This window comes from Pseudochaenichthys georgianus, chromosome 13, assembly GCF_902827115.2.
Source record: "Pseudochaenichthys georgianus chromosome 13, fPseGeo1.2, whole genome shotgun sequence".
Classification (NCBI taxonomy): Eukaryota; Metazoa; Chordata; class Actinopteri; order Perciformes; family Channichthyidae; genus Pseudochaenichthys; species Pseudochaenichthys georgianus.
In genome coordinates, this window is record NC_047515.1 from 7,246,414 (window position 1) to 7,259,018 (window position 12,605).

The 12,605-nt window shown below is 44.1% G+C and overlaps 1 protein-coding gene across 1 annotated transcript; it reads left to right on the forward strand.

Annotated features, from left to right (window-relative positions):
• Positions 1 to 660: 660 nt before the first annotated feature.
• LOC117457397 (nuclear factor 7, brain-like) lies at positions 661 to 8,119 on the forward strand. Its single transcript, XM_034097466.2, has 2 exons — positions 661 to 846; positions 6,361 to 8,119. The coding sequence occupies exon 2, from the start codon at positions 6,378 to 6,380 to the stop codon at positions 7,761 to 7,763; it is 1,386 nt and encodes a 461-aa protein (XP_033953357.1). The 5' UTR covers positions 661 to 846; positions 6,361 to 6,377; the 3' UTR covers positions 7,764 to 8,119.
• Positions 8,120 to 12,605: the final 4,486 nt, after the last annotated feature.

Below are 12,605 nucleotides of genomic sequence, written 5' to 3' on the forward strand. Positions count from 1 at the left end.
TATTCATATTTGTACATTTATGAACATTGATCTGATATGTGAATTTATTTTAACCGCATGCACTTTACTGTGACCTTTCTAGTTGGATGCAAACTGCATTTCATTGTACTCTGTGCAATGACAATAAAGTTTGATCTAATCTATTGTAGCTGGAGAGGTGCCCGCTCGCCTCATATGCACCAAACCCAACTACCCCCATCTGACACCACTCCATTAGTGCATGTGTATAGGTCCTGTTTGTGCACGCATGTATTTCTGCCAATAATGAAAGTAAATAATAGTTAATAACTAAACATAATTTGTTGCACGTATAATGTCTATAGCATAACGATAGCTAATTCTCTAAATGAATAGTTGTCTTTACGTGTGTCTGATTATGTGTTAGCATGAATAACATAATCATGAAATCTGCCATTGAGATGAAGTCCAGGATAATTTGTTGATGATTGTTGACAGGTTCTGAGAGATAAATGAGTTCAATGTTTTAAACTGATGCCATATACTTGACAGATATTTGAGTTTGGTTTGTGAAACCTTCGCACTATGGGAGCCTACTTCACCTCTTTAACAACATCTTAGTTAATAATTTAACTCACCCACTATAACCTTTATTCAAGCAATAAATCAGCACTTTGGACTGAGACACTCCCTGAGCTACATGAGAGGAGACAGCGTTCAGCAGAGGTGTTATTCTCCCTCACTGCAGAGAGACAGACGGACTGAAAAACAGACGATCAGATTCACCTTCAGACCAAACTAACAACTTCCTCTGAGTTCAGCGACAGGAGAAAAAAGTGGAAACTACAACACTGCTGCTTCAACCTGCGGACCCTCCACCCCCTGAAGGTGAGTCTGACTCCAAACAATACTCAAATGGCGCTTTTCCACTGCAGGACCTAGCACGGCTTAGCAGGGTTTAGTTTGGCCTTGGTAGGCCACATGCTCACTTTAAAGGTCCCATGTCATGGCCATTTCTACTGATCATAATTCCATGTTGAGGTCTAGTAGAACAGATTTACATTGTTCCAAACTCACATTGGTTTCTCAAACAGCATCTCTGTATAGTATGTGTATTCACTCTCTGTCCTACACGGCTTGTTGGAGCTCCTGCCCCCCCCCCCCAGCTCTATGCTCGACGCTAAAGGTCCCCCCACTACGTTTGATAGTGTTGCAAGGGATCCTGGTGTGTGAGGAGCTCCACGGATTGGTCCATTAGATTGGTGACGTCACTGTGTGTGTGTACTCGCTATAGGGTGCACTTTGAGGGTTTGTGAATTTGCAGACCGTTTACATGCAGAAAAAGCTACATAACACACCAAGGGACAGGTAAACCAGAAAAGTATGACATGGGACCTTTAAGCTGCGTTTCCATTACAGTTAGTAACGGGGGTAGTTAACGACGCAGTGTAGGCGGGGCGACACGGCTGTTATCGGCGGGCGGAGCGACGCTGCGTAAAAAACTGCCGTGACGTTATCTTCAATGCGACACAACTCACAAAAACACCATAACAATGGAGGATATGGAAGCGATACGTTTTACTTGGTTCTTGGTATGTGGCTTTTTATCACAGCAAGGAGGTATAGTGTTGTCCTTTTGTATCTTGCTTTATTATAGACAACTCAGGAGACAGCGAGTATAACTGTGCTTTATTCACGCTCTGTGCTACATCATAACATACTCATATAACATTCCGGGTATTCACACTCCGGACCAAAGAGTATGTCACAACATTACAGGAGGCAAACTTTGTTTCGGAAAAGGCTGCGTATAGCAAGACGAAATACAGAAGAAACTAACAGGAGAGTTTGGGCAATCATACAACATGTATATACCAGGGTTTCCGCTAGGATTTTTTCTCGCCGGTCAAATGTCCGGGCAGAATTTATTTTACCGGACAAATTTGAAACTTACTGGTCATATTTCAATAATAATAATAAGACTTGTGTAGCAGAGTTTACGTTAGCAGGTAATTACCGGACTATGAGCAGATATGCTTCAGTAAAACTCAGTTCACGGGGCTCATTTTTATATTGCTTTCAGTTTATAATTCGTAACGGCCCGTCCACACAGCGGCGTGCGCTGACGCTTGCCGGCGGGCGTGTCTGAAACTCGACCAACAACCAATCACATGAATCTCCCGCCCCTGACACACAAGCAGCGGTTTGATTGGCTAGAGCTTGTACTGGCATATGATTCGATTGGCCTGACACCTCGCCGAGGCGTCAAAAGTTGAACATTGCTCAACTTTTGCAGCGAGCCACGCCAGCTACACTCCACGTCGCTTCCCACGATGCATTTCGGGCTAAAAGTGGACATCACCCCATTCAAAGTGAATGGGGGAAGCGTCAACTGCACGCCGCTGTGTGGACGGCCGTGACAGATCGAAAATTTCACATTCATTTTTCAATAAATTATTCCACAAACAACAAAACAACAGAATTATTACATTCAACAAACTACTTGTAGTAGATAACGTACATTATTCAAAAGTTTACATCACATTTGAATAATAACACGGGAAGAAAACGGATCCTCTCTTTTCCTCTCTCCCTCTCTCTCCTCCTCTTCTCCCTCCCTCTCTCTCTCTCTCTCCCTCCCCTTCCTCTCTCTCTCTCTCTCTCTCTCTCTCTCTCTCTCTCCCTCCCTCTCCTCTCCTGACAGCACGTCAGTTTCTCATGCAGGCTCCTGCAGCTCGCTAACAGAGGGCGGGGCTTCAGGTGATTATACAGAGCTGCGTGTCTCGGTCAGACTCAGCAGCTGATCTGATCTTCTCTCGCGTCCGGTTATACTTCACTCGCGTTCATGTCCATATCGATCAGATCCAGCTCTCCTGATCGGCCTCTATAGAGAGCACCGATCAAAATTATTAAGAGTGGAATATCGGCCGATCGATCGGAGCCTCCCTAATTATTACCAGACATTTTGACCGGCAGGTTTTGAATTTACCGGTTTTTAATAAATGTTACCAGCTAAAAACCGGTAATTACCGGCTAACGGAAACCCTGGTATATACATGTGTTTGTCTTTTTAAAAAAAAGTGATCAGAATTGACTATTTAGTAAATATTTGAATTTCAAGCACCTGTATACTGCCCCATAATAAGAACATTTGAGAAAATAACAGATCATGAAAAGAAAATCTTTCTAATAAATTAAGGTCTGTTTTGTGGAGTAGGTTAGTTTGAGAAACCGGCTCGAGATACACTTTTTGTTATATTCCATTGAATGCTCTTAACATCCCGATAGCAAAGAATATCTGAAGTGCTTTGACAATAAATACATTACAAAATGTCATCTGTGGAAGCCGTGGCTCTGTAAAATGCACGACCAATCATCTGAGCCGGCTAAAGTAACTGGATGGCCTACCTGCCTGTCAGCCTTCCATCTCGGCACAAACTTATCTCGTGCCCTCATTGGTCATGTGCGCGTTAGTGTATGTTGGAGGAGGGGCTCTGTGAGGAAGTGGCAGATTTTTTCCGGCGGTTTGTATTTTCAAATTCTAGCGCACTCGAGCTGGTTTCTCCAAATTACCTAACCCACCTTTAACACAGATGAAATCACGATAAAAATACTTGTTACAAAGTACAGTTTAATCATCAAACAAGTGCAAATAACAAAGCAAACTATAAACATAAATACAACCGTTCCTGCTGGGCCCGGTTCAGCTCCTGCTGGGCCAGATCTGCACTGTTGCATCTCCCTCAGGACTGTGAGGTGCTCCTCTCCTTGTTTCCTCTTGCCTGGAAGACAATAAGACGAACTTTATTTTTTTTAAATCACCGTAGGGAAATTCAGGTGTCATAGCAGCAGCAGCAATAAGAATGAAACACACAGGACAGGTACAGGTCACGTAAGGATATAAGAATAAAATATATAAGTATAAACAACGGTAGGATGAACTAAAGATGGTTTCTGGCCCTAGATGTTTACAATGATTGTGAAAGTGAATTACATTATGTCCAGCCTGTTGATAATGAATATAAATATATGTATGTACAAATATACAGTCATGAAGTAAATGGATAATTCCAAATGAATATAAGTATGAATAATTATGAGACCAGTTTAAAGTGCAAAAATATTTAACAATTGAAGAAGGGTCTGCTCCAGAACAAATATAATGGGGGGGGCAATCATTACCACGGGGGGGCACACACATGTCATCAATAACACACAAACACCAACGCAACTTCAATTTAAAAAAACATGCTGTATAAGTGTATTTCACACACATTGCAGGGGTGTAGTGCTATTGTATAGCGTACTATGACTTGTGCATGCATGCACGGTTGTGGCACGACCACCAAAACAGAAACATATGGACATAGGCCACCAAATAAATGGTGCAAATGTATTTAGTATCCCATCCATGTGAACATGTTTTAGGTGGGGGGGGACCTAACCTCCTTTAGGAGGGTCTGGGGGCATGCTCCCCCGGGAAGATTATTTTTAAAATATTGAAGTTAAAAGCATCAATCTGGTGCACTTTGAAAGCAACATGAAGAGATCTATGGATGCTGAGAGCAGCATCCATATGAAACAGAACTGTAAACAGATTTACTTTTTCTTTATGGATATTTTTACTAATCACTCCCCTTTTAAACTGTATTCTTGTGTTACTGTCCTATAGTATTTCATACCCGTTTTTCATTTATTCTCTTATTCTTTAATAACTATAATGATCATATAAACGTATTCCTCGCAAATATTTGTTTACATAAATGGTGACCAAACCGCTTGAGACCCACTGAGATAACTTACACTAAAGTTAACTATCTATTCTAAACACTGAGCGAGTCCTTACCTCACTGAGCTGAGGTTATACGATCCTCTCAGTCTGACAGGAGAGGACTCTCCTCCACCTTGGTGTAGAAACAGCTCTTTATATCCGTTAGCATAGCTAGCTAACCAGATGCTAACAACAACATTCCACGTTACCACTCGCGCACTCAAAATGCGCTCGTGCCACACACACAGAGCCGAGCTTGAATGAAACACAGAGACCCAGAAGTAGGCTACTTGTACTGCACTGTATATCATATTATTTTCGATGGCTTTACTGTATAATCAGTGTAACAGATGGACAGATCGCCACTGGGATCTCATCTAAACACACAGCCACGTAATGATAACAAAACAAAGGTCGGGGGTCATTGGTCAAGCAACACACCAATCAGAGAGCAGCAGTGAGCACACCTCAGGCTGTGTTTTATATTTGTATTCTTTATTTCTGATGTATTTCACACAAAAAACCTTTAGTGGAAACGTTTTCACTGATATGATTAAAAAAAAAAAACTGCAAAGTGGCAAGGCTTGCCCACCCTGAGTTGGGGGGGCACAGAGACTCATTTGGGGGGGCATGGCCCGCGAATGACCCCCCATGACGCCGACCCTGCAATAAAGAATATACAAGAATATATTAGGATGTCACACAATTTTACTAGCTGCAACATTAATAGTGATTCTTACTACTTTTACTTTCGGTACGTTACTTTACTTGTAACAGAGCATTTCCACACATTGGTATTGCTTATTTTACTTACTGACGATGATCTAAAGTTTAAAAAAAGTCACAATTCCAGTCGTTTTGCCATATTTCTTACTTAACTCTAGAAAACTGGACGTAAACAATGGTACATATGGTGTTAGCAAACAATAGCTCTTGCTAATGCTATCTGTGCTAACCGTAGCTCTTCGGGGCTCCATAAAAGCATGGGTTGTCGAACATAAATGTAAGGATAAAATAGGCATGTTTGTTAGAAATTAGCTTTACAATAGATAGGGAAACAACGCTTTCAAGCAAAGAACAGAGAGTTAGCAAAAATGTACCATCGTGCAGCCGTTGCCGAGTCCAGGCGTTGTTTCGCGTTGCGACGTCGAGCTCCCGCTGTATTTTTTCATCCGCAACGAGATGGAGTAACGTCTGTACCTCGTCAAACGACCACGGCGTGTTTTTTTTTGCTGCCATTTCTTTATGGATTTGTTTAACGGTAGTTCGTCTGTTTTAAACATGGTGCTTAAGCGACGCTTGGGGACTGTCTCGCGCAACGATTTTAACGATTCTCTCTGACCAATCAGCAGTCGGGAGTGTTTACGTCACTAGTTTAGCATATTCAGCTCGGTTGTTGGCTCGGTAGGAACCTCGATTTTCGAGAACCAGAAAAAAAGTAAAAAAGTACCCGTGAGCCAGAACTACCCCTAGTGGAAAAGCAAAAAAAAGCGGGCCAGGCCAAACTAAACCGTGCTAAGCCGTGCTAGGTCCTGCAGTGGAAAAACGCCAAAAGTGAATTTCAGTGAAGTCATTAGAGGAGGGGGAGGGGAGCCATGACTGACTGTATACTGCTGTCTGCTGTGTTTCAGCTTCACTCAGAGACAACATGGCTTCCAGGTTAGAGGAAGATCTCTGCTGTCCGGCCTGTCAGGAAGTCTTTAGAGATCCTGTCATCCTGTCCTGCTGCCACAGCTTCTGTAACGCCTGTCTGCAGACCTGGTGGGATGGAAACAAAGTAAAGGAGTGTCCAGTCTGTAAGAGCAAACATTCAAAGGATGTCCTTCCTCCCAACTTTGCTTTAAAGAACCTGTGTGAGACCTTCTTACTGGAGAGGGATCAGAGATCTCCAGAGGCTCTCTGCAGTCTGCACTCTGAGAAACTCAAACTCTTCTGTCTGGACCATCAGCAGCCAGTGTGTCTCGTCTGCAGAGATTCAAAAACACACAAAAACCACAGAATCACACCCATGGATGAAGCTGCTCAGGATCTCAGAGAGGAGCTCCAGAAATCTCTGCAGCCCTTTCAGGAGAAACTGAAGCTCTTTGAAGAAGTTAAAGTGAAGTTTGATCAAACAGCAGAACACATGAAGGTCCAGGCTCAACACACAGAGACGCAGATTAAGGAGCAGTTTAAGAAGCTTCACCAGTTTCTAGAAGAGGAAGAGGAGGCCAGGATGGCTGCACTGAGGGAGGAAGAGGAGCAGAAGAGGAGGATGATGGAGGAGAAGATGGAGGCTGTGAGCAGAGAGATAGCAGCTCTTTCACACACAGTCAGAGCCACAGAGGAGGAGCTGAGAGCTGAAGACGTCTCCTTCCTGCACAGCTACAAGGCTGCAGTGGAGAGGCTGCAGCGCCCCCTGCTGGAGGCTCCACAGCTGCCCTCAGGAGCTCTGATAGACCAGGCCAAACACCTGGGCAACCTCAGCTTCAACATCTGGAGCAAGATGAAGGACATGGTGTCCTACTCTCCTCTCACCCTGGACCCAAACACTGCTCATCCATTACTCCTCCTGTCTGAAGATCTGACCAGAGTGAGAGAAGGAGGGAGACAGAAACTTCCTGATAATCCAGAGAGGTTTGATTATCACCTCCTTGTCCTGGGCTCTGAGGGCTTTAACTCAGGGACTCACAGCTGGGATGTCCAGGTTACAGACAGTACATCCTGGGCACTTGGTGTGTCAGCAGAGTCTCTCCAGAGGAAGGGAATCATGAAGTCTGGATTCTGGAGAATAGTTTTCTCTAAAGGTGAATACTCAGCACGGTCACCACCAGCTCCACCCACTCCTCTCAGCCTGCAGAAGGAGCTCCAGAGGGTCAGAGTGAATCTGGACTGGAACAGAGGAAAGCTGTCGTTCTCTGATCCTGACACTAACACACACATACACACCTTCACACACACTTTCACTGAGAAGATGTTTCCATACATCAGCACTCTGGAGGAAGTGAAGATATTACCGCTGAAGGTGTGTGTGACAGTGGATCAGAGCAGGTAGAGATAAACATCTCTTAAAGGGATCGTTCACTGCCCTCTGAACCCGTCCTCCTGCTGTCTCTTTATTCTAAACATGTTTTTATTCTTGTTGTTATTGAGTTTGATAATCTGCTTTTTGATCATACTGTCAACCTTTATTAAATTGAAACACGTGCATTTAGCTGACACTTTTATCCAAGTAACATCATGTTCATCAAATATGCTGATCTGCTTCCTTTAGAGGAAATAAGAGATATATATTCTTCACATTTGAAATGATCTCACCCAGATTCAGATCTTTATGTCAGGTTATAGTTCAACCTTCTCTGTTTTATTGATTCTATGTCGTTATAAATTGTTAATTTGTTATTTGTGCATGATGGGAAAATAAATAATATGTTTAATCCAACTGCGAGTTTGAGCAGCGAATCATTTATCAGATCCAAAATAAAATGCGTTTTTTATTAGTTTTATAATAAACCCCCAAAACACACTATCCTGGCTCCGAAATCAGAATCAGAATCAGTTTTATTACCAGGTAGGTTGATACGTACGAGGAATTTGACTTAGTGTCGTGGTGCATACATAAAAACCAAAAATAAAAAAACACAACTATTTTATGAAAAATATAATAACATTAAAAATAACACAAAAATATAGTAAAATAAAAAAAACAGTATTTACATTGAAATAGAATGGAATAAAATATGTGCAGTAATAATAAAAGACCAGATATTGTGTACATTGTGTGCATTAATGTGATGCAGAGAGTCTGCGTTGTGGCGGAGGGAAAGTGTCAGTGCATGAATGGTGGAACGAGCTCCTCATTGACATCAGGAAAGCAGAAACTCTTCATTTCTTCCCTCACAAACTGAAAACGGTTTCCATTGTATCTTGGAAATTCAATTATTGCATAAAAAAGCACTTAAAAAGTTATTTTAGGCCTGGGGTGTCAAACTCAATTTCTGAACCTGATTCTGAGTCTGATTGACAATGTCATCATCCTAACATTTAGATAACAGGATTGTTTTCTTTACATCTAAAGTAAATGACATTCAATCACGGATCAATAAGAGATGAAAATAAAGCAATGTTTCAGAAACTTAACATGATATGCGAGGGTCTTTATCTTGTTGTCTCATAAACAATGGGATCTTTAGAAAACTAATGAAACAAAAACGCCTTCACTGGAAAATGGAAAACCGAACAAACTGATCTCTTTCATGATTAAAAGAACAATAAGTAAAATAAGCAAACACTTAACTAATGTAAAAAGGTGTAGCGCTGCGGCTAAAATCTCATGAAAGAACTATGTAATAAAATAAGTGTTAAATATCTTCATTTACTTCTGTTGCTCCTGCTGTGCTGAGCTGCTTCTCACGAAGGAAAAGAGAAGTGGATCAGATAACACACTGTAACGTAAGGACACACACACACACACACACACACACACACACACACACACACACACACACACACACACACACACACACACACACACACACACACACACACACACACACACACACACACACACACACACACACACACACACACACACACACACACACACACACACACACACACACACCAGTGGCGGCGCTAGGGGGTGGCTACTTGGGCTCAAGCCCCGGATGTTTTCTGAAAAGCACCGGATGTTTCACTTAAAAAAATGTTTTTGCAGCAGCAGTATCAGCAGCTGACAACAATGTCATCACCAGCAGTGAAGAAATGGATGATGTTTCAGGTTTGTGAATCTAATGGTGATATCTGCGAGAGTGATGTAACGTTAATGTTATAGCTAGTAAACATGGAGAAACCACACTAAGTATACCCTTATATGTTAGTATGTATACAGAACATGACTACAAATTATCCTAAGATGTAACGTTAACCCGTCATACCTCAGTCTACTTTTAAGAAACTAAAATAACGTATTCCAATTTTTATTTTGTTTTCGCGCGTGGAATTATACCGGCTCTCGTTTCAGTACACATAACAACGGAACCATAGCAACGGAACTGACAGGCAACCCTCTGAATCAGACTCCGATTGGCTGTGACTGCATACACTCAGAGTGTCCGATTCAGAAATGTGACTCTTACACTCTTTACGACACAAACAAAGATGGTGGATGAGAATAGATCTATAAAACGATAAGCAATGCGCCAGAATCAAGGTGAGACTATCCGCATCCTTTAAAACTCTACGCACATTCGTTTCACCGAAATAAGTAAACGACTGTATTTGAGTGAGTTACGGCATTAGTTTGCTTCATTAAAGGGTGTTAATGAATAAGTGTTCTCCAGTGCATTTTGTCCGCTTTAAGGTATTATTAAGGTAGGGTTAATGTTGCTCTCAAAGTGCACCAGATTGATGCTTTTAACTTCAATATTTAAAAAAAAAAAATCTTCCCGGGGGAACATGCCCCCGGACCCCCCTAGAGGAGGCGACGACCCCCCTAAAGGATGTTCAGTCCACCCCCCACTTGTAAAAGATAGTACTTTACCCCTAGACCCCCCCCCCCCCAACAAATCCAGGGCTAAGCCCCGGATCTCCTACAATCCTAAATCCGCCACTGACACACACACACACACACACACACACACACACACACACACACACACACACACACACACACACACACACACACACACACACACACACACACACACACACACACACACACACACACACACACACACACACACACACACACACACACACACACACACACACACACACACACACACACACACACATAAACCGAGGGGACAACTTCTTAGACTCGGTAAGGAGGGGCATATTTTTGGAAGACAACCAAACAGATTCTCCAGGGGTGTAAGGGGGAGCGACATGTCTATGGCGGTTGGCAGATTGTTGGTTTTTGGCAGAAGTCCGGAGGAGAGCTGAGCGAGTGTCCCTCCAGATCTTACGGCACCGGAGAACATGTTGCTGGACGGATGGAACAGCCAACTCATTCTCTTCTTCGGGAAACAGGGGTGGCTGGTACCCTAAAGAGGCTTCGAATGGAGAGAGACCAGTAGCAGATGAGGTGAGGGAATTGTGGGAATATTCTACCCAGGGTAGATGGGAGCTCCAGGTAGATTGATTCCGGTTGGCTATGCAGCGGAGAGTTGATTCCAGGTCTTGATTGGCCCTCTCAGTTTGGCCGTTAGACTGGGGATGATAACCAGAGGTTAGACTGACCGATGCACCAAGCGAATGACAACAATTCTTCCAAACCAGAGAGGTGAACTGAGGACCACGGTCGGAGACGATGTCAGCCGGAATACCATGCAGACGGAAGACATGCTGGGTTAGTAATTGGGAGGTCTGCAGGGCAGAGGGTAGCATGGGCAGGGCTACAAAATGGGCACATTTCGAGAAACGGTCAACAACAGTGAGAACAGCTGTGTTACCTTGTGAGGGGGGTAGGCCAGTGACAAAGTCCAGAGCAATATGAGACCAGGGTTGACTTTGAATAGGAAGGGGTTGGAGCAATCCCGCAGGTCTCTGATGGGAGGCCTTGCTCCAAGCACATGTAGTGCAGGCTGAAACAAACTCCTTGGTGTCGTGATCAACAGTTGGCCACCAGAAATGTCTCCTGAGAAGGGAGAGTGTGCGGTTGGCCCCAGGATGATTGGCGAAACGAGAGCTGTGGACCCACTGCAGGACTTGGGAACGGACAGAGTTGGGGACAAACTGAAGGTTAGGCGGACCATTACCTGGGTTAAGGCATAAGCAGTCATAGGATCCTGTAATGTTTCCAAGGTGAGACCCAGCTGCTTGGCTAGTTCCAGGTCCACAAAACTGTCCTCTGCTCCAGAGTCAATGAGGGCCGAGAGGGGCAAAGACTGAGAGTTAGCACAAAGTCTGGCAGGAATGAGAAAACGGCGCAAGGTTGGGGCTACAATTGGAGTAGGATGAGGACTCGTCAGGACCCCCAAATTCACTGACGAGCTCCTGCGTTTGGGCGGACAGGACAGTTTGCAAGGAAATGCCCCAATTTGCCACAGTACAGGCACTCTCCAGACCTCATACGTCAAAGACGTTCCTCAGGAGATAGTCCGGCACGTCCCAACTGCATCGCTTCCTCCTTAGCAAAGGTGGGCACGCGGGGTGGCAAGGTGAAGCCAGACGGTCTGGATTCAGAGGGAGCAAACTTGGGTGAGTAGTTTGACTTACTTGGTAAAGTAAAAGGAGAACGCTGCGTTCGCTCCGCACAGCACTCCGCACAGCACTCCGCACAGCGCTCCACACAGCGCTCCCGCAGCCGGCTGTCGAGACGAGATACCAAGGTGATTAATGACTGAAGGTCGGCAGGCTCATCTCGTGCAGCTAGCTCATCCTTCAGTTGATCCTTCAACCCCCTAACAAACACTGCCCTTAGAGCCGCCTCGTCCCAATCGGGCTTCTGCCGCCAGTGTGCGAAACTCGATAGAGTAGTCTGCCACTGTTCGAGTCCCTTGTTGCAAATTTAGCAGACCATTTGCAGCTGAGCCAGAGTAGACGGGGTGATCAAAACAGTGGACAAATGTTCAGAAAAAACTCCAAAGGAAAGAGACTCAGTCCACTGAAGAACTCAATGCTTCGGCCCAGGTTAGTGCTTTGCCACGAAGCAAACTCAACACATAGTTAATCTTAGTCACATCAGAAGAAAAGGACAAGGGGCGCTGGCGAAAAACCTTGTTGCATTGAAAAATAAATCCTTTGCATTTCTCCACCTCTCCATGGAAAGGTTCCGGGTCGGCGATGGGGGAATCCCGACATGGAGTGGAATCCTGAAGGAGATTGGAGGTGGCAGGAATTGCAGCTGAAGACGTCAGGGTTGAGATCTGGGCTGCAAGATTTGTGATGTGAT